Source organism: Ictalurus punctatus, chromosome 25, assembly GCF_001660625.3.
Source record: "Ictalurus punctatus breed USDA103 chromosome 25, Coco_2.0, whole genome shotgun sequence".
Taxonomy (NCBI): domain Eukaryota; kingdom Metazoa; phylum Chordata; class Actinopteri; order Siluriformes; family Ictaluridae; genus Ictalurus; species Ictalurus punctatus.
In genome coordinates, this window is record NC_030440.2 from 18,783,075 (window position 1) to 18,809,513 (window position 26,439).

The following is a 26,439-nucleotide window of genomic DNA, read 5'->3' on the forward strand; positions in this document are numbered from 1 at the left end:
TTCGTGTGCAATCCGCCCCCTGGTGGCCAAATATGCATCAGACTTGATGGATTTTAAAGTGCATCAACATGTTAAATTTCTTTGACACTATACTGAGTGATTTTCATGTTATTGGGATAGGATATTGTAAACTGTGTGCATTACTGAAATAATTCAAGGTAAAGCACTGTTGATGCAGTACAGCATTTGAGTTCTTCTCAAATATTTTCCTTTTTTCAGGAATACTGCATGTAATGAGAATAATTGAAGATCCAGAATTAACAGTTCATCACCTCATCACAATAAATGTTTAATCCTTAATCTAAGTTCAGGGTCGGGGGGAAGCTGGCCCCTCTGAGTCACTGCCTTAAAGGTCTTTATACTGAATGTTTCCACATCAAACTTGACCTCCTGTATTACCAGAACCTGCACTAAGTGAAGCCCACAAAGCATTCAGTCCTCTCACGCTCTGTGATGTATGCTACTTATGCATCTGGTTCACTCACATCCCCTAACATGTCACAAGCGGGAAAAACGCCCCACTGAATGGCTCCGGAACAGGTTCGCTGGCCTTCCGTTGATACGGTTGTGCAAAATTTTTGCCAGAGGTGTCCTACCTGCCAGAAGTAGTCATTTCCAGAAGGCTGTCCTCTCTCTCTAAAATAAATGTGCTATATTCTGCAAAGTAATATTTCACCACACAGTGATTACATCCCCTGATACACTCAGAAAGGTCACATCCAAGAACACTGTCCATGAGCTGTTTCCCATTGTTATCTACATGTTTCAGTACATATGACTGAGATCATCTCCTGCCCCGTGTGCTGTTTGTTCAAGATCCTCTTTAGACTGCAGAAAGCGGGGTTTTGGATGTGGAAAAGGAAGCCTGGGAACAGGGAACCCTCTATAGGGGATGAAATGTACTTGTTCAGGCTTGAAAATACGTTGTGACTATGTATGATCTGTGTGTGGGAAATACTGGGTTGCCTTTGTGAGCCCTATAAGAGCTGAAGTTGGTTAAAGTATATCCATCTATCCATCTTCTATACTGCTTTATCCTTTTCAGAGTCACAAGGAAACCTGGAGTCTATCCCAGGGAGCATGGGGCACAGGGCGGGGTACACCCTGGACAGGGTGCCAATCCATCAGAGGGCACACTCACATACACACTCACACCCATTCATACACTACAGACACTTTAGACACACCAATCAGCCTACCATGCATGTGTTTGGACTGGGGGAGGAAACCGGAGTACCCAGAGGAAACCCCCGCAGCACGGGGAGAACATGCAAACTCCGCACACACAGGGCCACGATGGGAATCGAACCCCCCGAGTCTAGAGGTGTGAGATGAACGCGCTAAGCACTAAGCCACCGTTCACCATTGGTTAAAGTATATAAATAAGATAATCAACTAATTACCTCACCTGTATCATATTATTTATTTCTTGTAGATAAATATAATGAAATGTAGATAAAAAGAAATCTAATTTACAGAAGCATTTTAGATCCTCAAACATAGTGAAAAACATAATTGCTGTTCATTAGCACTGTTCCATTTGTATTCATTCACTCCATTCATTCACTGCAGCTCTACATGGGAATGAAATGTCTGAGACTTTTTTCTTATCACAAATTTATTAAAGGAAAAATGCTCTGTGTTTATTCCACAAAACTTAAACAAAATCACAGACCAAGATGTACAATATACAAAAATCTGGTAAAACAAAAGGAGTAAGACATTTAATATTCATTATATTTCTTCAGTTTTGAACTAAATAAAATAAATCTAGGTAGAAAATCAAAGCAATTAACAAAATTGTCAGTATTTTTTACCTGAGCCTTGAATTTTTAATTTGATCTTCATTTAAAAATAATTATTGTAAAAATAAGCATGAAGGCAAGAACTCCAACTCTAAAAATGGAGAGCCAGACCAGCACATGCATCTGATCAGTACAACTGGAACCTGTATGGAAAAATAAATCTGTTTTAAAACACTTGTAGAGCTGAAACATTACTTAGTCTAGTGAAACAAGGTTTAAGGTAAAATTCTGTTGGAGAGTAGGAGTCTAACTGTCTCTGAGTTATCAACAGGACTTTTAGGTCCTCAAATGTCTTACCTTTAATTTGAATTACTTCCACTTTAATTCCATTCCCAAAGAGGATTTGTCCACATGCAGCCACAGCACAGTAGAACGTTCCATTATCAGAGGTTATGAGGTTCCTCTTGGGGAGAGTGTAGACACAGCTCTGTGTAGGAGAACCAGCCTCAGAGCTCTTCTTACACTCATCACTGCCGTCTCCATGAGTGTAAATGATTCCTGGATGAGATTCTCCTGAGCCGTGTCTAATCACTTTAGTCTATTTCCCACAATATGATAGATTTTTACACTGTAGAGACCCTGACAAGGATAAAGCATTTACTCCCAATTGAACGTTCTTTGTCCTGTGAGCTTCATATCTCTCACTCCTGCAACTTTTCTGCTGGGTTCAGCAGGATTCCAGTCCCAATGCAACCTCTAGTTTACAACCACAAGCTACAAATATAACGTGTGGACAGGAAAGACAACACGTGTCTACTTGGCCTTGTGTCAGTATTAAAGTGGGTGTGTTTTTATTTCACCTTGTATTACCTGCATATTGGGATAAACTTTATGTAGTCCACTGTTATAGAGTGTAAGGCGGGAAGGGAGAGGTGTACTTTCACAGCACTGGAGCAGTTTGGCTCAGCATCAGCCTCTATGGCTAAAAATCTTCTTACAGCAGAATGACTTCTCTTTTGCAGGTTTTCCTGCATGATGACATGCCGTGCTTCCAGAAACTGCTGTTCTTCATCACCTGAGAAGAAAAGGATGAACCTAATGGCTACCATTTTGTAAACCTGTGTGTACAAAAGTGACGTATGGAACTGCACAATCGATCCACGGTTCAGAAGGAATTCTTCAATGATTAATAAATAATAATTTCACATTATTCATATTTAGTATCATTTCTGTTTATTTGCTGCTTTTCCAATGTATTTGTAAAGGTGAAGAGATGAAACACTGTCCTACACCTGGAACGGTTAACATCAACACAGATTCTGTTACAGGATCCAATGAGGGTTCAAAGAGCAGTGATGGAGAAGGTAAGAGTTTTGATCAAATAAACTTCCTTTCACTTTCTATAACAGAATTTTCTGTAGTTAAAACCTTTTCCTGTTAATAAATCATCCAATATTTATACAAGTTGTTCATTTTCATCATTTCAGGAGGCACCAATTGGAATATTTTCTTAACAATGTCTCTGTTATTTGTATCTCTTATTGTAAACGTGTTTCTGCTTGGAGTTTTATATAAAAATCAGAGACAAGGTTTGTTTACTTTTATTATTATTATTATTATTATTATTATTATTATTATTATTATTATTATTTATAGAGTTACTGTATAAATTTGTCACCAAAATGTGAATCCTTTCTACATTTAAACTTTACTTATGTGTATTATTGTTCAGGTGCTTCATCAAGAAACCATCAAACTCCCACCAATCAGGTAATCCAGTCTTCTATTAATTGTGATTCTATTCTGTTAAATAAATCCACATCTGACCTACAACCCACAATGCACAGAGAATTCTAATAGACAGCTATTCACACAATAACGGCTCTTGTTCTTTATCAGGCTGATGATGAAGATGTCTTGAACTATGCAGCTGTGAGTTTTGCTAAGAAACCTTCATCCTCCAGAACATCCAGAGACAAGAGCCATGAAGACGTTTATGCACAAGTTAAAATAAAATAGATAAAGACAATGACTTCAGACTTGAAACACAACCAAAATGTAAGTTTTTTTTGCCGTTTCCATGGTGACTCCTAACATCATTCATCTACTGATTTGCTTCACTTGATGGATGAAGCTTTAAAAAATATTTCTGATCAAAATCCTACATCCTGCTGTTTTTTTCTTTCTTGAATGAAAGTCTTATATTTGGGATTTTTTCTCAGCATATTCTCTTGCACATGATTTCTAGAATGTAAAAGAACATTTTGTTTGATTCTGAAGGTTAAAGTATTAAAGAACGGCTCATGGTTCACATCTTGCTTTAACTTTTGTTTTTAATTTATTTTGCTTTGAAACATAGGAGTTTTATAAAGAGGATAAATCTGGTGAATATCGTAATTAATGTAGATTATCTGAACATTTAGTAGTCAGTACATCTGTAAATGTAAAACTTTTATACATTTGAACAATTTTCCAGAAATACTGAGGACCTTTAAGAGGGCTGAGTATAAAGACGAGTGTTTACTGCATTACTGATGAGATTCCACTGTTTAACCTGAAATTAATCTCCAGGCAATAAATATTCAGTTTCATTAGAAATGTATATTGATGACTGATGAAGTGTCGAGGTTTTCTTTATCTTAATGTTTTTACACAATTTACATTGTGCCTCCTTAATAAATTCCACAAATGCCATATTACACTGTGTGTGTCATCATTTTGTTAAAGTCCATTATCGATGTACCTAATAGTCCTCCCTGATTATATTCAGACATTTATGTGAGTGATGTTCATGACCGGCTTAGTGGTTAGCACGTTCGCCTCACATCTCCAGGGCTGGGGGTTGGATGATTGTATGTTTTGAAGCTCTGGACTGATAATGAGATGTAAAGTCTCAGTAAAAAAGGCTGTTTGTAGTCTACAAATAGTCGTGATGGTAAATGACGCAGCACTACATCAGCACTTTCAGCTGCACTGAACTTGTTAAAGTGTTTAAAGAACTGAGGAGGGAGTTCAAACGTCAAATCCAAACGTTAAATTGCATAAATAAAGTTACGTGTAATAAAGTGGAATACACTGGCCCATCTCGCTAGTGGGATGAGTTCCTGAGTGCCACTAGATCCAGTGGACTAAGTAATGTATCACAGTTGGTTGGACTATTAATAAAGGTGTTCGGGAGACCTGAATTCAACCCCGACTTAACATTTCTTGAGGAGGACCAGCCTGTCGGACAAACCTGTTCTGCCTTCAGCAGCTAATATGAAGCGGCTGACAGGTAGGCCTCCACAGCCCAGCTTCAGTGACAGGACAGCCGGCACAGCCCAGCTCCAGCCCGAGGCCGACAGGGCGGCCTACAGAGCCCAGCTCCAGCCCGAGGTCGATTTGGCTACCTCACCTCCAGACCACCAGCTGAGACGCACGAGGTGGTCTCCCCTGCAGAGCATCAGACGGTGGTCAATGTGGCGACCTGATCTCCAGAGCTCCAGCTTGAGAAACAGGAGGTGGTTGTCCCTGCAGAGTTCCAGCTAGAAGTCAACTTGGCTACCTCATCTCCAGAGGTCCAGAATGAGACCAACGAGATGGTCTCTCCAAGCATGATCTTGCTAGAGGACTATGAGGTAACCTCCAACACCATGTTCCTGTCTGAGCTCAACAGCATGGCCTCCCAAGTTCACTTCCTGTTAGAGGTCGATGGCACAGCTACCAAGTTCTGCTCACGACAGAAGCCGATGAGACAGCCTCACATGTCTTGTGCCAGTCTAACGCAGACGAAGAAACCGCCAAAGCCATGCTCACGCCTGAGGCCGATGAGGCAGTCTACCAAGTCATGTTCCTGCCAGAGGCCAATGGGACACCCTTACACATCATATTCCTGGCATAGGCCGATGGGACAGTCTCCAAAGCTTTTCTCATGCCAGGGGCTGGTGACACAACCTCCGAATCTGGGCTTCTACCTAAGAACCCCAGCATTCATGTCCTACCCCAGCCATCTGACCCCAGCAAGCCTGCTGCTGATCCACCACCTGCTTTCCACCTGTATGCGCAATGTCTGCTCCTCAGCTCCTCTGGAAAAAGACCACATTAGACCACATACCTGCCAGGACCACCATAAGGGGGACTTTTGGAAAGGTGCTTCTCATTTCCTCATTTGTAAGTCGCTTTGGATAAAAGCATCTGACGATGAATAAATGGGGGATCTAGGGGAGGGGGATCTGTCAGAGATTTCCTCTCGCATTGGAGTGAGCAGTGCGCTCAGCAGCCAGAAGCACTACAGAGAGTATGTATTGCCTGCATATTGGGATAAACTTTATGTAGTCCACTGTTACAGAGTGTAAGGTGGGAAGGGAGAGGTGTACTTTCACAGCGCTGGAGCAGTTTGGCTCAGCATCAGCCTCCATGGCTAAAAATCTTCTTACATCAGAATGACTTCTCTTTTGCAGGTTTTCCTGCATGATGACATGCCGTACTTCCAAAAACTGCTGTTCTTCATCACCTGAGAAGAAAAGGATGAACCTAATGGCTACCATTTTGTAAACCTGTGTGTACAAAAGTGACGTATGGAACTGCACAATCGATCCACGGTTCAGAAGGAATTCTTCAATGTGAAGACAAACCTGTGATGTTCATCCCCGCCCCCAAACGAGCCCAGAATCATTTCTGGATGTGGACTCAAGTATTCGATCCAAACGCTCTTAATGCATGTGAAGAAGTGTTACTGGCTGCAGCAGCGCTCTGTCACATCACATGTTTCAGTTTAACAGAAATAGCATTGTGGTTTCAAGCCTCAGATAGATGAGTGTTTTGGCCAGCAGCTCACACGGACTTATTTTGTGTCACTTCAACAGTCCAAATGTCTTTATATTACAATCTCAGGATGAAACACAAAAGAGATGAAACTCATTGATGATAATGTCTCTGATAAATCTGATGTACAGACTGTGATAGAGACTGAGCTCGATCTCTGTGAGGACTTGTCCACTTTAAAACACAAAACATTTTAAAAACAAGAAAGAAAGGGTATTAATTAAAGAATATTCTCACACTATATGATTACTAAATGATGAAGCTGTAAAACATGTCTAGACTTATGCATGCAAAACGTTTAGACAAAGTGCTGCTGCAGTCTATGAGTCTGGCAGTTTCAGCACCTTTGATGTGGTAAAAACCTTAATGGCCTCACGCTGGTGTTTGGTTTGAGACGTTTGTCCTCTAGTTTCCATCTCACACCAGAGAGTGTGTGTCAGTGTTAATGGAAACAGCACTGTGGTTTAAAGTGAGAGATGTAAACTAAAGAGTTTGATTCTTTCTTTATCAGGGCTGTAAGAGATGTTAGACTTTTATAAATCCAGTGGTTCTGATCCAGATGGTGGTTCTGTAGCACGCAGCAGCTACTTCAGGACCAGAAATATGGTGCATTGTTACGTGTAGTCCAAACCACCACCAAAGAGATCAGGACCAGGTTTTATCAAAAGTTATATTAAGTGTTTTCTTAGGATACACTGTACACACACACACACACACACACACACACACACACACACACACACACATAGTAAAGGCTGGTTTAAACTTCTGTGTTAATGTGTATTTGCGTCTTTGTGTTTGTGAACATAAACATTACAATATATGAATATTATATCATATAAAAGATAAAAGAAAGAACGAACACAAATAATAAATAAATAAATACCACCTGTAATTTAAATAAAAATTAAAAGCCTTAGGAAGGTAACTGTGGTGTTGGGGGCGTGGTCGAGCTTCAGCTGTGGATGGAGAGGAGGCGGGTCTAACCGACAGTCTAATTATTTGTAGCTGTTTGAGCTTTTTTGAACCCACAGAAAGAGACAAGACACACACACACACACACACACACACACACACACACACATAAACACTCATAAACACACACACACACAAACACCAAGAAGTGTGAACTTGAACCTAACAGAGAAAAAGGCGTGAGTTTTCTGTTTGTTGTTTTGAAAGTGCACTGAAAAGCGCGGCCTGAATAATCGTGAACCCGGAGATCAGTTAAGATTCCGGCTGCCTCTCGAGTCTTCCTCCACACCCTCACACACTGGGGCACTTTGTCTAAACGTTCTGAATGAATAATTGTGGACATGTTTTATACAGGTTAATCATTACACGATTCAAATCTACCCAAAGGTGTGAGATTATACTTGAATTAATCCCAGTTCTGTCTCTGTTGTTATGTCCTTTAGGGTGGATAACAGGCCTCACACAGATAGAGCACAGTCTCTAGCACAGTTTGAATAAATAGTGCTCTCGACATTCTACATGATATTTTTAGAGACATTTTTATGAATGAGCTCTTTTGTGTTTTAGCCTGAGATTCTAACATGAAGACATTTGGACTGTTGAAGTGACCCAAAAGAAGTCAGTGTGAGCTGCTGATTAAAACACTCAGTCTCAGAAACTCAGAAACCACAATGCTATTTCTGTTCAACTGAAACAACTGCATGATGTGAGAGAGCGCTGCTGCAGCCAGTAACACTTCTACAAATGTGTTAAGAGCGTTCTCACACTTGGACTGAACACTCGAGTCCACTCTCATGACTGCTTCTAGGCTTGTTTGTGGGTGGGGCTTATAATCACAGTTTTGTCTGCACACAGAGGAATTAATTCTGAGCCATGGATCGCTTCTGCAATTCCATACCTCACTTATGCGTATGCAGCTCTGCTGGAGGTTCATCCTTTCATTGTTTTTATTAGTTTCATATGGTACCAGCACCACAAGGGTGAGCTCATTACAGTAACGTTGCTCCAGTCCTAGCAAAGTGTGGTTTTATTTATCAATAAGGCCTTCTGTCTCCTCCACTGACAATAACAACCCTTTCCCCAACATCACCAAACTTGAAACTGGAAGTGTACTGGCCTCACTGGCTTCCTCACTCAGCTGTCCAGTAAGTTCACCTCCTCCACACAGTGACCCCCGGACCACGCCGTGATGCTGAGTGTTTCATTTGCATGAAAACCTTTCTAGTGTCTACATCTTAAATAATACAGATGAACTTTTACCCAAGTGTCTGATGGTACCGTAAAACCCCGTATATACGCTCACTCCAGGTTCTACCTTAGACAAATGATTTGTGAAAGGACCATACTGAAACTGTACTGCGTCCCCCTCCCCCACAGCGGGATTACACATTATTCCTCTTTGGGGTTGTTAGATCTGCTGACCTAAAAGCACTTCATTAGACTTCTTCTATCAGAGAGGTTCCAGCACACAGGACTGATAGAGCTCCAGTACATCATATCTGTAAAGTCATGTGACTCATCACAGCATCAGAATAGACAAGAATTCACTGTGAGCTTCACATCTCATTACAGCTAATGGACCAATCAAATCAGTCCACAGCTTCAAAACATCCAATCAGGCGTGAGTCTGGACCTGCTTTTCTACTGAACTCACAAGTTCATTACCTCACTATCACTTTGTCTAAACAGGAACGATGATCACACTCTTTGTCGTGCTTTACTCTCTTTTTTCTCTCTGCACAGCTGGTGAGTAACATTTTGAAAACTTTAATTTAAAATAGTCAAATTTCATATTTAAATCATTTACTGACATTAAACATTAAATATTAAACACTTTTTTACAGTAAACACTTCTGACATCAAGGAGCTTCATGTGAAAACAGTAAAGCGTGGAGAAAATGTAACTATGGAGTGTAGCATGAGCAAGGTCAAAGACAAAGATAAGTTAGCTTGGTACAGACAGAGTTTTGGAAAAGTTCCTCAGTATTTTGTAAGACATTACAGCTCTAATAGTGGCTACACATTTGCAGAGGGATTTAAAGATAGCCGCATCAGTATGACTGTAAATGACCAGAAGTTTGATCTCAACATTATCGGAACGAGAGAAGATGATGCAGGAGACTATTTCTGTGGAGAAGTGGAGGGAACTGCAATAAAGTTCACATCTGGAACACGTCTGCAATTTGAAGGTAAACAGTTTTACTCTGATAACCTGCTAATTCCAGATCAACACTTTAACCAGAATTATGTGTACATATGCATTAAATGTTGAATATTTCACATTATTCATATTTAGTATAATTTCTGTTTATTTGCTGCTTTTCCAATGTATTTGTAAAGGTGAAGAGATGAAACACTGTCCTACACCTGGAACGGTTAACAACAACACAGATTCTGTTACACGGTCCAATGAGGGTTCAAAGAGCAGTGATGGAGAAGGTAAGAGTTTTGATCAAATAAACTTCCTTTCACTTTCTATAACAGAATTTTCTGTAGTTAAAACCTTTTCCTGTTAATAAATCATCCAGTATTTGACGTTTTTTTCAGTGTTACTCCATTATATATTTCAGCTGCTGATGTTTATTATTTTTTAAACAATTTTTTTTTTCCATACAGGTTCCAGTTGTTCTGATCAGATGCATGTGCTGGTCTGGCTCTCCATTTTTAGAGTTGGAGTTCTTGCCTTCATGCTTCTTATCTTTCCAATAATCCTGATTGTTTTCAAATTAAGATCAAATTAGAAATTCAGATCCAAATGGAAGAAATACTGATTTAAGGAGAAATGGTGTGTTAGATTTAACTAGAGCTAATTGCTTATATTGTCCGTATATTGGAATGATTTTGGTCTAACTGTAATGTGGAGGTATTTACCAGCCATACTTACAGCTGCATTTAAGGGCTCCTGAGACGCGCAGTACAAAATCGTTCTCCCTATTGTCTCGGGGTCTAATCCTGACCATGCCACAGACATCCGTAGTCGGAAGTCCAAGAGTGCAAAATTGTCCATGCTCTCTGGGAGGGAGGGACATACTCTCTCTCCCCTGTCATTCACAGCAACACCAATCATGAGCATCTGTGGGTGTGTTATGCTGCCCCCTGATGGTCAGAAGTTATAAAAGATGCAGTTATCTGGCTTCCCGTGTCTCACAGGAAGCATGTGATAGCCTTCACACTCCCTGGTTGGTAGCTGTTGTGTGACAGGGGAGACCTAACTGGAGGGCGGGAACTGGCCAAGAATAAATTAGGGAGAAAATCAGGGGAAAATGTAAAAATGCATTTAATTAAATAAAATCTAAAGTGAATGTACAACGCAGTAGTCCTCTTTATTTAAAAGACTTTTCTTCATAACTTCAAAGAAAACGTCACATTTTCCTCATCACATTATGCAAATGTTTGAGAGTCCAGAGAGTCACATTAGACATATCACACACAACTATAATGTAAAATAAAAATTTTATGCAAACTAGATCATTGAACTTATTCACAATAAACTTTGATGTTGTCTTGAGAAAGCCGTCTGAAGGTTTGAAAGTTGTACAAGCTTTTAATTTAATGATTTGAAAGAGAAAGAAATACCTTGCTTGCATTAACTAGCATGTATTGCTAGCATGTTTTCGCATGTTGCCGGCATGAATTAGCATGTTTCTACACAGAATATATAACACGAAATACCATGTATTGCTAGCATGTTCTAACATGTTATTAACATGTTTTAGCACACTGCTAGCATTAATTATCACTTTGCTAGCATGGATTAGCATGTTGCTAGCATATTTTAGCATGCTGCTAGAATGAATTAACTTGTTGCTAGCATTAATTAGCACATTGCTCGGATTAATTAGCATGTTATCATGGATTAGCATGTTGCTAGTATGAATTAGCACATTGCTAGCATGAATGATCATGTTGTTAGGATGAATTAGCATGTTGCTAGCAAGTTTTAGCACAAAACTAAAAATCTTAGCAAAATCTATCATTAAATAATCGTTCCATATTAATAACAGGTTTAATACAGGTTAATCATTACATGATTCAAATCTACACAAAGGTGTGAGATTATACTTTGATTAATGTCAGTTCTTTAATTAATTGCACAAACTTGTCCAATGTTACAAACTATAGTGTGTCCAGCCCTGTCACATCCCACAGTCGTTGGCGGAGGATGTTGGGGGAGGGGGACGCAGTACAGTTTCAGTACGGTCCTTTCACAAATCATGACTAAGGTAGAAACTGGAGTGAGTGTAAATATACGGGTTCTGAAAGGAAATTTTTCATATATTTCTGAACTTTCAAATTCACCCATTTACACTCGAGCCGTTACTTTTTTTTGTATAAATGGCTTATATTCCTCATAAGCATGCATTAAAACCTCTAACTCTGCTTCGCTGAAGTATGCAGCTCACTCGCAGAATGGAGCAGGAAGAAGTCGAGCACTATTGTAATCAGATACTGGAGTATTTATTCGAGAAGGCGGTGATTATAGGAGGTGTTTATTATTTGTTTTTTCTTTTTTTATTGCTTTTATGTTGATATGTTTTGTTAATGATATTGCATCCATGTATTGAATGTTTACATTTAAATATAAACAGGACTGCACTAGAATGTCGCTGCATGCTACATTTACCCATAATCCCCCTCTCTGTATCATGACACAAAGACACAAAAACACATTAATGCAGAAGTTTAAACCAGGCTTTACTGTGTGTGTGTGTGTGTGTGTGTGTGTGTGTGTGTGTGTGTGTGTGTGTGTGTCTATGTGTGTGTGTGTGTGTGTATGTGTGTGTGTGTATGTGTGTGTGTGTGGAAGTGTGAACACTTAAGGGATGTGCTGCTACATCTATGAAGAGCCATCGTCAAACCACAATGCTATTTCTGTTAAACTGAAACATGTGATGTGACAGAGCGCTGCTGCAGCCAGTAACACTTCTTCACATGCGTTAAGAGCGTTTGGATCGAATACTTGAGTCCACATCCAGAAATGATTCTGGGCTCGTTTGGGGGCGGGGATGAACATCACAGGTTTGTCTTCACATTGAAGAATTCCTTCTGAACCGTGGATCGATTGTGCAGTTCCATACGTCACTGTTGTACACACAGGTTTGTAAAATGGTAGCCATTAGGTTCATCCATATTGGGATAAACTTTAAGTAGTCCACTGTTATAGAGTGTAAGGTGGGAATTAGGAGACTGTCCCATCGGCCTCTGCCAGGAATATGATGCGTAAGGGTGTCCCATCGGCCTCTGGCGTGAACATGACTTGGTAGACTGCCTCATCGGCCTCAGGCGTGAGCATGGCTTTGGCGGTTTCTTCGTCTGCGTTAGTCTGGCACGAGACATGTGAGGCTGTCTCATCGGCTTCTGTCGTGAGTAGAACTTGGTGGCTGTGCCATCGACCTCTAAAAGGAAGTGAACTTGGGAGGCCATGCTGTTGAGCTCAGACAGGAACATGGTGTTGGAGGTTACCTCGTAGTCCTCTAGCAAGATCATGGTTGGAGAGACCATCTCGTTGGTCTCATTCTGGACCTCTGGAGATGAGGTAGCCAAGTTGACTTCTAGCTGGAACTCTGCAGGGACAACCACCTCCTGTTTCTCAAGCTGGAGCTCTGGAGATCAGGTCGCCACATTGACCACCGTCTGATGCTCTGCAGGGGAGACCACCTCGTGCATCTCAGCTGGTGGTCTGGAGGTGAGGTAGCCACATCGACCTCGAGCTGGAGCTGGGCTCTGTAGGCCGCCCTGTCGGCCTCGGCTGGAGCTGGGCTGTGTCGGCTGTCCTATCACTGAAGCTGGGCTGTGGAGGCCTACCTGTCAGCCGCTTCATATTAGCTGCTGAAGGCAGAACAGGTTTGTCCGACAGGCTGGTCCTCCTCAAAAAATGTTAAGTCGGGGTTGAATTCAGGTCTCCCGAACACCTTTATTAATAGTCCAACCAACTGTGATACATTACATAGTCCACTGGATCTAGTGGCACTCAGGAACTCATCCCACTAGCGAGATGGGCCAGTGTATTCCACTTTATTACACGTAACTTTATTTATGCAATTTAACGTTTGAATTTCTTTGTGTGTGGATTTTGTGATTTATTAGCCAACATCTGGTGAAAAAATTATGTGAATAGCATCATTGGAAATATATTTACTGAAAGAAATGTTGACGTGTTCAATACTTATTTCCTCCACTGTTTAAAAAATACTTGTAGTTCAGCTATTTCACTTTCCCGTGATGTCAGTGTCATAACAGGGTTTATCAGCGAAGATGAAAATCTCCTTCTACGACATCACATCACTGAATCTGGATTTAAACTCCCTCCTCAGTTCTTTAAACACTTTAACAAGTTCAGTGCAGCTGAAAGTGCTGATGTAGTGCTGCATCATTTCCCATCACGACTATTTGTAGACTACATACAGCCTTTTTACTGAGACTTTACATCTCATTATCGGTCCAGAGCTTCAAAACATCCAATCATCCAACCCCCAGCCCTGGAGATGTGAGGCGAACGTGCTAACCACTAAGCCGGTCATGAACATCACTCACATAAATGTCTGAATATAATCAGGGAGGACTATTAGGTACATCGATAATGGACTTTAACAAAATGATGACACACACAGGGTAATATGGCATTTGTGGAATTTATTAAGGAGGCACAATGTAAATTGTGTAAAAACATTAAGATAAAGAAAACCTCGACACTTCATCAGTCATCAATATACATTTCTAATGAAATTGAATATTTATTGCCTGGAGATTAATTTCAGGTTAAACAGTGGAATCTCATCAGTAATGCAGTAAACACTCGTCTTTATACTCAGCCCTCTTAAAGGTCCTCAGTATTTCTGGAAAATTGTTCAAATGTATAAAAGTTTTACATTTACAGATGTACTGACTACTAAATGTTCAGATAATCTACATTAATTACGATATTCACCAGATTTATCCTCTTTATAAAACTCCTATGTTTCAAAGCAAAATAAATGAAAAACACAAGTTAAAGCAAGATGTGAACCATGAGCCGTTCTTTAATACTTTAACCTTCAGAATCAAACAAAATGTTCTTTTACATTCTAGAAATCATGTGCAAGAGAAAATGCTGAGAAAAAATCCCAAATATAAGACTTTCATTCAAGAAAGAAAAAAACAGCAGGATGTAGGATTTTGATCAGAAATATTTTTTAAAGCTTCATCCACCAAGTGAAGCAAATCAGTAGATGAATGATGTTAGGAGTCACCATGGAAACGGCAATAACAGGCAATTGTTTCAAGTCTGAAGTCATTTGTATTTATCTATTTTATTTTAACTTGTGCATAAACGTCTTCATGGCTCTTGTCTCTGGATGTTCTGGAGGATGAAGGTTTCTTAGCAAAACTCACAGCTGCATAGTTCAAGACATCTTCATCATCAGCCTGATAAAGAACAAGAGCCGTTATTGTGTAACTAGCTGTCTATTAGAATTATCTGTGCATTGTGGATTGTAGGTCAGATGTGGATTTATTTAACAGAATAGAATCACAATTAATAGAAGACTGGATTACCTGATTGGTGGGAGTTTGATGGTTTCTTGATGAAGCACCTGAACAATAATACACATAAGTAAAGTTTAAATGTAGAAAGGATTCACATTTTGGTGACAAATTTATACAGTAACTCTATAAATAATAATAATAATAATAATAATAATAATAATAATAATAATAATAATAATAAAAGTAAACAAACCTTTTCTCTGATTTTTATATAAAACTCCAAGCAAAAACACGATTACAACAAGAGATATTATAATGGAGGTCGTTAAGACAATAATCCAAAAGTTGTCTCCTGAAATGATGAAAATGAACAACTTGTATAAATATTGGATGATTTATTAACAGGAAAAGGTTTTAACTACAGAAAATTCTGTTATATAAAGTGAAAGGAAGTTTATTTGATCAAAACTCTTACCTTCTCCATCACTGCTCTTTGAACCCTCATTGGACCGTGTAACAGAATCTGTGTTGTTGTTAACCGTTCCAGGTGTAGGACAGTGTTTCATCTCTTCACCTTTACAAATACATTGGAAAAGCAGCAAATAAACAGAAATGATACTAAATATGAATAATGTGAAATATTCAACATTTAATGCATATGTACACATAATTCTGGTTGAAGTGTTGATCTGGAATTAGCAGGTTATCAGAGTAAAACTGTTTACCTTCAAATTGCAGACGTGTTCCAGATGTGAACTTTATTATAATTCCCTCCACTTCTCCACAGAAATATTCTCCTCCATCATCTTCTCTCGTTCCGATAATGTTGAGATCAAACTTCTGGTCATTTACAGTCATACTGAAGCGGCTATCTTTAAATCCCTCTGCAAATGTGTAACTTTGCCCGTAACGTCTTACAAAATAATGAGGCACTTTTCCAAAACTCTGTCTGTACCAAGCTAAATTATTATTGTTTTTGACCTTGCTCATGCTACACTCCATAGTTACATTTTCTCCACGCTTTACTGTTTTCACATGAAGCTCCTTGATGTCAGAAGTTTTTCCTGTAAAAAAGTGTTTAATATTTAATGTTTAATGTCAGTAAATGATTTAAATGTGAAATTTGACTATTTTAAATGAAAGTTTTCAAAATGTTACTCACCAGCTGTGCAGAGAGAAAAAAGAGAGTAAAGCGCGACAAAGAGTGTGATCATCGTTCCTGTTTAGACAAAGTGATAGTGAGGAAATGAACTTGTGAGTTCAGTAGAAAACCAGGTCCAGACTCACGCCTGATTGGATGTTTTGAAGCTGTGGACTGATTTGATTGATTTAAATATTATTATTTATTTATAGTGAACCTAAAGTACATATCTGAAGAATAAGTGAGGGGAAAAACATGTGTTGTGGGACTGATACTTTCATAAATAAAGACCTTAATATTTTATTATTATATAATATTTCACTTTCAGGTTCTTCTTTTTTTGGCATGTTTCAGTTGGTTCACAGGTGCAATGTCTCCCACAGAGCTTGATCTTCCTCCATCTGAAAGTACATTAGTTATATTTGAATAGGATCATTTAAAATAATGTGAAGTACAAAATACAATAAATAGGGGAACAGTCAGAAATGAGGGTCTGGTCCCGTTAAAAATCAAGAATCATGTGTATTACTAAGAATCAGAGTAGGCAGAAGAATGCCCTGGTGACTTACAGAAATAGTCTTCACCTTCAGGTTCTTCCTTTGAGCATCCTGCAAACTGCACTATGGTTTGGTTGAAGCAAAGCACCAGACCACCATTTTCAAGTGGACCAGAGATCAGTTTTCTGGACTCCTCATTACATCAAAAACTGCTTTCACACTTCGCCCAACATACCAAACACTTATGGCAAATTGCGCTGAGGAGGGAGTGCAAAAACAATCAAAAACTCCCTAGGTGGAAAATATATTATCTCTACAAAATCATGCGGAAAGGTAGAGCTCTTTGATGCTTGGTTAATGGATAAAAAGTGATTCTATAACAGCAAAGATGAAAGCAGCTGTTTTCATATCTTCATTCATTATTTCATCTCTCATTCATTTATAAGTTTCATTAAAAGACCATGTAATTAACAACGACTGAATCAGTCAGTACAGGTACATGAAGTATGATTCATGGGACATTTCTTCCTTAAAATAAATGCAGCAGAATCCAGTCGAATAGATGTTTGAAATCCAATCACAAGCGGACACTAAAGATGCATTCATAATGCCAGCTGTGGATGACTATGTGTCTCAGCTGTCCACTTGTGATCTGATCACCCAGGATGCATGTTAATGTAAAGTGTGAACAGGGCCTAAGAAACCAGTGTGGGATCCCCCCCTTATGTCCGTGAAGGCCCTTACTTACCAAACTGAAATGGTATCTCTAAAACCTAACAATGCTAACAATCACTTTGCTAAGCTTCATGAAATCAGACAAAGACCAGATTATTACAAACATATGGATAACTTTTACCTGTGAGTTTTCTGAAAGAGCCCAGTCGGGTCTCTGCTGATTCCATTATAAGAGGTCTTGATACTGCAAAAAGATTTTGAAATCATAATGAGTAGTCCAAAATATTCTAAACTAACACATTACACACAAACCATAAAGATTTTATCCATCCATCCATCTTCTATACCGCTTTATCCTTTTCAGGGTCACGGGGAAATCTGGAGCCTATCCCAGGGGGTATCGGGCACAAGGGTACACCCTGGACAGGGTGCCAATCCGTCACAGGGCTCAATTAAGCATTTAGCGAGAGATATTTTTTTACTGTGGAAGATTTCAAACCGTGGTCTTCACCCATGATTGTCCATTTTAACCAGAACAATACCCTATATGGCAACATGTGTTTTTGGAGTTATGTAAATGTCTGAGCTGAGGTCGAGCGTAAGCAGCAGTGGCAGTGACGGGAAGCCGCAGGCTGACCATTGGGAGACATCTGATGCACCTGAATGATGGGCTTATAATTACTTTTAAATATTACATTACTTGATAAAATTACACTATGTGTTAAAAGAAATTTGTGTGAGAAGGTTTGATGTAGTTCGGGTCACCTGCTCCTTGTTTGGTAGCAAACACAAGCCAATCATATAATATATCTTTCCATCAGAATGTATAGGGATCCCTGCATGAATCCACGCTAGAGAGGCCAAACGGTAGAACTTCAAACTGCAATGCCTGTCCTTGGAAGGCCAAACTAAATAAAGCATGTGTTCCTGTGCACACTTTGACTTTGACACTGTTACTTTGACACATACCACCTACCTAAACATTGTCGCAGACCAAGTACACCCCTTCATGGTATCCCAATATTCAGTTGTAGGCATGTAGCACATTTGTTGCAAAATTGTGTTGAAAATCCTGCTGCATGCCAGTTTCTCTTTACCATGTCTACCATACCTCCTTTAGATACATGGTCTGCACCATGCATGAGTTGGGCCAAATAAGGAAAAACAGTCTTTGGGACAGCTGGGCATCAAGCCAAACACTAGAAACTGAATTCATTCTGCAATGTGCACTCCACAGTTTCAGTTCCTGTTCAATGACAGATTACTTTAAAATAGGCAAAGCGTGTGCGCGCTGTGCGGTTTGTTTTTTCAGCCAAATCAGCTTGAGAAACAGGGTCTGTGTCACAAGTATGTGCTTCACATTTACAGACAGAAATAGATTTAGGAAGGAGAACACCATCCAGTAGATTCATGATCAGAATTTTGTGTGTAACGGGTTTGCCAGAGGGTGTAACAAAACCTCTGTTTGTTCAAAACACCAGTGTCATGTAATGATTTAAATTCAGACAATTCAGAGGCCTGAGCTGAAAGTGAAGCAGGCAATTTGTGACTCAGTAACTGAAAGCTGATCACACACAGCATGTGCAGATGAAGAGCATGAGAACCATCAGAGACTTTCAAACTGGAACCATCAACAAAATAAATGCAATCAGCATTAATATTCGGAATGTCTGTCAGGTCTGGACATGGTTTGGAAATAATATCCAAAACAGTCAGACAGTCACGTGGGACCGCGTCCTCTGTAGTAGGAAGCAGGGTGGCAGGATTCAGCATGGTACAATGGTGAACAGTGACGTTCTGCAACAAGAATAAAATGTTCTGAAAAGTTAACAAACAAGCGTTTGAGATAAATGTGTAATTCAAGAGCTGGTAATAGTTTTGTGTACGTCGTGTGGGACATGGACCTCTAGTTCATGCATGGCAACTAAGTCAAAGGCGTAAAGACCAGTCTCTGGCTCCAGCCAATGAGCATATACAAGGTCGGTGACCACGCATAACAGGATCAAGACATTTAGAATAATAATCCACAGGTTTTTATTCTTCACAAACACCACAGTTAAAACACCAGACACCAAACCATTTATTTCCGTGTACATAAAAACAGCACAAGCAATAGCAGATTTTAAACATTCAAAAGAAATTTCAGCCTCCTCTGTCCATGTGACAACTTCATTCATGTGGATAGGGAGCTTGTGAGCCAGGTTAGAGAGAGTTTGTGATATTTCAGAATAATCAGGGATCCATGCACGGCAGTAATTTAACGTACAGAGAAGAGACATGACCTGCTTTTTCATCCAGGGTTTTGGGAGAGCAGAGATAGGAGAAATTCTCTCAGGATCAATTTTTATGGTGTCATTTGAAATTATGTGTCCTAAATACTTGACAGACTGTTGTATCAGCTGTGAACTGTCACATGCATGTTTATGGACATTTTCCACAAGAAACATTAGCAGTATCCTGACAACAGGCTTCCTTTCTGGGGTTAACTAATAGCAGATCGTTCACTTAAACTAGCAGTTTGCTGTCTGCAGGCACAACAAAGGACTCTGAATTTTGTAACACCTATGAATTAAAGAAACTGGGAGAATCTGTGAGTCCCTGAGGCATTGATAGCGTTTAACCTTGAAATAAAATGAAAACCAATACTTGTTGTCTGGATGAACTGGAATTGAGAAGAATGCATTGCCTAAAGTTGGTGTAATTTCTGAGAGTATTGTGGCAGGATTAGGAACAATGGGAACAGATAGAAAGACAGCCTCATTAACAAGATATAAGTGTCGTACTATTCTGTATGTGCCAGTTTTCTTTTTTAACAGTCAGTAGAGGGCTAGAAACAGGGGAATGAGTGCAGTTTTTCAACAGTGAGGCAATGATTTCACTTAGACCCTGCTCTGCTTCAGAAAAAAAAACCTATATTGTGTTCTGTAAGGTCTGTAATTAGATTTAGAAACCATCCTGCAGGGGTTGAGCATTTTTCATACTGCCAATATCAAGAGCGTCTGTAGACCACAAAGAAGGAGTAATTCTTTTTGTTGTTACTGATGCGTCGGTTTCCACACACATACACATCCGGTCTAGAGCAGACAGCTGCTGTGTTTAATAAATTAGGAATGTGCTGTGTTTGTAGAGATGGTGAGAAACTGAAGACACCGTTATATATCCAGTCCCTACAGACTAGAACAGTCTTCATCCAACTCCCTTCCAACTACCTCCCCTTTTTGTCATTGACAGGTGAGGAACATTCTCCTCAATCCTAAATAGAGTTTGCTGCTCGCGGGTGAGTTGAAATGACACACCAATAAACTGATCGTTCTGAAATACATGACCAATAGTCAAACTCTCATTAGAGAGTCCTGGAAATCACTCATTTTCATAAGTGTTATCAGGGCCAGTATGAGGGAACAGACTAATATAATGCAAAAATTCAGGCAACTCCCATCACTCTGTGTTTACCCCGGAATATAAGGACTGCAATTAACAGAGTCCCTGATATTCCAAGAGTAAAAATATGGATTGGTTTGTTTTACCGTTCAAAACTGCAAGAGTTGCTAACAAAGATTCCTCTATTGCTTATATCTCTGCTATGTCATAAGAGTAAAAGACATGTCTTTTGGCAGACTAACACACACACACACACACACACACACACACACACACACACACACACACACACACCCCTTTGGGAATTAGTGTTTCTTCTCATGCGATTATAAAACAACATTTGAACAGTTCACATCATGAAAAAGATATACGAGTTTATAAAAATCACCACTCTATTCACTTCAGAATTTATCCTGATGATTTTGTCAGCAGTCACGTCATCAATTAATACAGAGGAACCACTTCCATTGGCAGTAGAGATGCACCGATACTAAATTTCTCAGCCAATAACTGATTATTCAGAGTGATATCGGCCGATACCAGTAACCGATTCCGATAATTCTGCCTTTTACGTCTTCTTTTAAATGAATAATAATTAATTTAATTAATTTATTAAAATAATAATTTAACTTTATTCTCTCCATTTCAACAAGTTGTTTGACAGTAACTGGTCTCATCAACAGAGAACACATTACTCTAATTAACATGAACACATGAACTACATTCTGAAGATTAAAGTAAGATTACTATCTTATTGAATGTTATTAATTCGTATTAACACTGACTGAATTTAAAAAAAAAAACCTCCTGTTAGTCTCACATTCACTCTCCACAAACACAAGCATTTCTACTTCATCACTGACATCAAACTGGTCATATATAATATACACTTTTATATATTAACATTAACTGGTTATGAAATATACACACTACAAATAGATTGTTCTGTGCAATATATACTATGTTTTTGTCACTCATCTTTATTGAAATCTTTCAACGGTGTACTGGCCCTTTAATTCAGTGCGGGAGCAGCACGCGGGGGTAGATTAGACTCGACGCGAAACTCCCGCTTCACTGCTGCTCACTTCCAGTGTAAAATTTTAGCAGTACAGAGCTTACAGAGATTACAAACTGCAGTTTTGTCATAATTCCACACAAGAGACATCTTCTTTACACACAGCACGAAAAACATGTGTTTTCACACCCTCTTTTGATTGACAGGACATAATTGGCTCTGATCATCGGATGTTTTTAAACTATCGGCCGAGAGCGGGAAAAATAGCCTTTATCGGCTGACACATCGGTGCATCTCTGATTGGCAGCCATACGTTCCCATGCCATAAGATTAGGTGGTATGCTTCAGATCATGAGCAGTTCCTTAACTTCTCCATATTCTTCTCTACCTATCAGTGTTACATGTGTCTGGCCACACCCACTTTTGTTATAGTTTCCAAACTGTGTCAGTCCCGACCTCAAAGTCTCTGAGCTTTTCTCAATCTAACATTTTTATCTGCTATGAAAAATTCATTTTCATCTGAACTCCTATGTCGATGTGTTCGGTTATTAGAGCCATAACAATACAACATTTCACTCAAAGTAAGACTCTCAATTTTAATGTGCCGGTGTATCAAACAATAACAGACTGCATAATAAAGTAGGCTATTCTGCATGAAATAGAGCTTATGTTGTAATAAACATATACTTCTCAGAAAAAAGTGTCTTCCTCTTTCTCTCGATTCAGGAACGGTTACAGGTTCAAATAGCACACTTCTCCTCAGCAAGCTGACTTTTATCGTGTCATACACGGGCGGACTAGAGTAATCGAGCCTTTAATCAGCAGCAAGCAGGAACTGAGAGATTCCACGAAATCTTTACGGTTTGGTATTTGGGAGCATTTCTTCACCGAAACATTACATTGTGCCAAATCTACCAGGTATACTTCAGTAACACAGCTAATATCTCACACACACACAAACACACACACACACACACACACACACACACACACACACACACACACACACATTTATGCACAAGTACAGCAAATTCCGTTTCACACTGTCTTTCCTCACTGATTTAATTCAGGTTAAAAAAAATCAGCACTGTTCTACAGAAAGCTAGACGACTCTGACAGCATAACATATTAATTTTCTCAACATTTTCTCAAAGCAGCTTTACAGAAAGATATAAACACAGGATATAGATTTTAAGTGTGTGAATTTATCCGTATTGAGCGAGCCGGTGCTGACGGTGGTGAGTGTTCTCACATGCAACACTATCGGTTCATTCCTCCATTCTCATGAATGCTGTAGTGTGTGCACAAGTTACAGAACCTTGTTCTCATTTTTAATGACCACGCTGTCTGATACTGCTCAGGTGTTTTGGTACAAAGCCCCATGTGAAACTATGTGAGGTAATGACCCCAATGTTGAGAACTTATGGGCTAGAATAACCAGGATGTGATTTATGCTACAGTCAGTAGGGTTTATCTTAAACTACTTAAAGTAAACAAAATGCCAATAACAAGTATCAAAAGTGTATTTTTAAATAGCATCGTCAAGTACCATCTGTCACTGGTGGTACACTTCAGAGTCTGTCTTTTAAATATCTTTTGCCCCAAAACACTGGCACTGACATAAAAGCACTTCATTAAACTTCTTCTCTCAGAGAGGTTCCAGCACACAGGACTGATAGAGCTCCAGTACATCATATCTGTAAAGTCATGTGACTCATCACAGCATCAGAATAGACAAGAATTCACTGTGAGCTTCACATCTCATTACAGCTAATGGACCAATCAAATCAGTCCACAGCTTCAAAGCATCCAATCAGGCGTGAGTCTGGACCTGCTTTTCTACTGAACTCACAAGTTCATTACCTCACTATCACTTTGTCTAAACAGGAACGATGATCACATTCTTTGTCGCGCTTTACTCTCTTTTTTCTCTCTGCACAGCTGGTGAGTAACATTTTGAAAACTTTCATTTAAAATAGTCAAATTTCATATTTAAATCATTTACTGACATTAAACATTAAATATTAAACACTTTTTTACAGTAAACACTTCTGACATCAAGGAGCTTCATGTGAAAACAGTAAACCGTGGAGAAAATGTAACTATGGAGTGTAGCATGAGCAAGGTCACAAACAAAAATAATTTAGCTTGGTACAGACAGAGTTTTGGAAAAGTTCCTCAGTATTTTGTAAGACATTACAGCTCTAATAGTGGCTACACATTTGCAGAGGGATTTAAAGATAGCCGCTTCAGTATGACTGTAAATGACCAGAAGTTTGATCTCAACATTATCGGAACGAGAGAAGATGATGGAGGAGAATATTTCTGTGGAGAAGTGGAGGGAATTACAATAAAGTTCACATCTGGAACACGTCTGCAGTTTGAAGGTAAACAGTTTTACTCTGATAACCTGCTAATTCCAGATCAACACTTTAACCAGAATTATGTGTACGTATGCATTAAATGTTGAATATTTCACATTATTCATATTTAGTATCATTTCTGTTTATTTGCTGCTTTTCCAATGTATTTGTAAAGGTGAAGAGATGAAACACTGTCCTACACCTGGAACGGTTAACAACAACACAGATTCTGTTGCACCCCGGGGTTCAAACTGCAGCCCTGGAAAAGGTAAGAGTTTTGATCAAATAAACTTCCTTTCACTTTCTATAACAGAATTTTCTGTAGTTAAAACCTTTTCCTGTTAATAAATCATCCAATATTTATACAAGTTGTTCATTTTCATCATTTTCAGGAGACAAGTTTTGGATTATTGTCTTAACGACCTCCATTATAATATCTCTTATTGTAATCGTGTTTCTGCTTGGAGTTTTATATAAAAATCAGAGACAAGGTTTGTTTACTTTTATTATTATTATTATTATTATTATTATTATTATTATTATTATTATTATTATTATTATTATTATTATTTATAGAGTTACTGTATAAATTTGTCACCAAAATGTGAATCCTTTCTACATTTAAACTTTACTTTTGTGTATTATTGTTCAGGTGCTTCATCAAGAAACCATCAAACTCCCACCAATCAGGTAATCCAGTCTTCTATTAATTGTGATTCTATTCTGTTAAATAAATCCACATCTGACCTACAATCCACAATGCACAGAGAATTCTAATAGACAGCTATTTACACAATAACGGCTCTTGTTCTTTATCAGGCTGATGATGAAGATGTCTTGAACTATGCAGCTGTGAGTTTTGCTAAGAAACCTTCATCCTCCAGAACATCCAGAGACAAGAGCCATGAAGACGTTTATGCACAAGTTAAAATAAAATAGATAAAGACAAATGACTTCAGACTTGAACACAACCAAAATGTAAGTGTTATTGTCGTTTCCATGGTGACTCCTAACATCATTCATCTACTGATTTGCTTCACTTGATGGATGAAGCTTTAAAAAATATTTCTGATCAAAATCCTACATCCTGCTGTTTTTTTCTTTCTTGAATGAAAGTCTTATATTTGGGATTTTTTCTCAGCATTTTCTCTTGCACATGATTTCTAGAATGTAAAAGAACATTTTGTTTGATTCTGAAGGTTAAAGTATTAAAGAACGGCTCATGGTTCACATCTTGCTTTAACTTGTGTTTTTAATTTATTTTGCTTTGAAACATAGGAGTTTTATAAAGAGGATAAATCTGGTGAATATCGTAATTAATGTAGATTATCTGAACATTTAGTAGTCAGTACATCTGTAAATGTAAAACTTTTATACATTTGAACAATTTTCCAGAAATACTGAGGACCTTTAAGAGGGCTGAGTATAAAGACGAGTGTTTACTGCATTACTGATGAGATTCCACTGTTTAACCTGAAATTAATCTCCAGGCAATAAATATTCAATTTCATTAGAAATGTATATTGATGACTGATGAAGTGTCGAGGTTTTATTTATCTTAATGTTTTTACACAATTTACATTGTGCCTCCTTAATAAATTCCACAAATGCCATATTACACTGTGTGTGTCATCATTTTGTTAAAGTCCATTATCGATGTATCTAATAGTCCTCCCTGATTATATTCAGACATTTATGTGAGTGATGTTCATGACCGGCTTAGTGGTTAGCACGTTCGCCTCACATCTCCAGGGCTGGGGGTTGGATGATTGGATGTTTTGAAGCTCTGGACTGATAATGAGATGTAACGTCTCAGTAAAAAAGGCTGTTTGTAGTCTACAAATAGTCGTGATGGGAAATGACGCAGCACTACATCAGCACTTTCAGCTGCACTGAACTTGTTAAAGTGTTTAAAGAACTGAGGAGGGAGTTTAAATCCAGATTCAGTGATGTGATGTCGTTGAAGGAGATTTTCATCTTCGCTGATAAACCCTGTTATGACACTGACATCACGGGAAAGTGAAATAGTTGAACTACACGTATTTTTTAAACAGTGGAGGAAATAAGTATTGAACACGTCAACATTTCTTTCAGTAAATATATTTCCAGTGATCCTATTCACGTAAATTTTTTCACCAGATGTTGGCTCACAAAAATCACAAAATCCACACACAAAGAAATTCAAACGTTAAATTGCATAAATAAAGTTATGTGTAATAAAGTGGAATACACTGGCCCATCTCGCTAGTGGGATGAGTTCCTGAGTGCCACTAGATCCAGGACTAAGTAATGTATCACAGTTGGTTGGACTATTAATAAAGGTGTTCGGGAGACCTGAATTCAACCCCGACTTAACATTTTTTGAGGAGGACCAGCCTGT

General features: G+C 38.8%; 1 protein-coding gene and 1 gene segment (V, D, J or C); one reads left to right on the top strand and one right to left on the bottom strand.

The window, feature by feature from the left end:
• Nucleotides 1–1,534: 1,534 nt before the first annotated feature.
• On the bottom strand, nucleotides 1,535–16,263 carry LOC108258227 (Ig kappa chain V-IV region S107B-like). The segment is given in 4 exon segments: nucleotides 1,535–1,948; nucleotides 15,463–15,561; nucleotides 15,713–16,051; nucleotides 16,150–16,263. Coding segments are annotated over 4 exon segments (594 nt in total).
• On the top strand, nucleotides 8,501–25,291 carry LOC124626309 (immunoglobulin lambda variable 9-49). 2 transcript variants are annotated; one of them, XM_053675821.1, is made up of 6 exons: nucleotides 8,501–9,269; nucleotides 9,368–9,712; nucleotides 9,864–9,962; nucleotides 24,452–24,550; nucleotides 24,712–24,749; nucleotides 24,879–25,291. In XM_053675821.1, exons 1-6 carry the CDS (start codon nucleotides 9,218–9,220, stop codon nucleotides 24,996–24,998), a joined length of 753 nt encoding a protein of 250 aa, XP_053531796.1. In that variant the 5' UTR covers nucleotides 8,501–9,217; the 3' UTR covers nucleotides 24,999–25,291. The 2 variants fall into 2 exon arrangements, with proteins under 2 accessions (XP_053531796.1, XP_053531797.1); XM_053675822.1 differs by lacking the exons at nucleotides 24,452–24,550; nucleotides 24,712–24,749; nucleotides 24,879–25,291 and adding an exon at nucleotides 10,140–10,825 and having other exon boundaries at nucleotides 8,504–9,269.
• The last annotated feature ends 1,148 nt before the right edge of the window (nucleotides 25,292–26,439 follow it).

Coding starts and splice junctions, on each gene's coding strand:
- LOC124626309 (XM_053675821.1), top strand. CDS start 9,218: ATGATCACACTCTTTGTCGTGCTTTACTCTCTTTTTTCTCTCTGCACA. Junction 9,963..24,451: donor AAAGAGCAGTGATGGAGAAG/GTAAGAGTTTTG, acceptor CATCATTTTCAG/GAGACAAGTTTTGGATTATT. Junction 24,551..24,711: donor ATATAAAAATCAGAGACAAG/GTTTGTTTACTT, acceptor ATTATTGTTCAG/GTGCTTCATCAAGAAACCAT.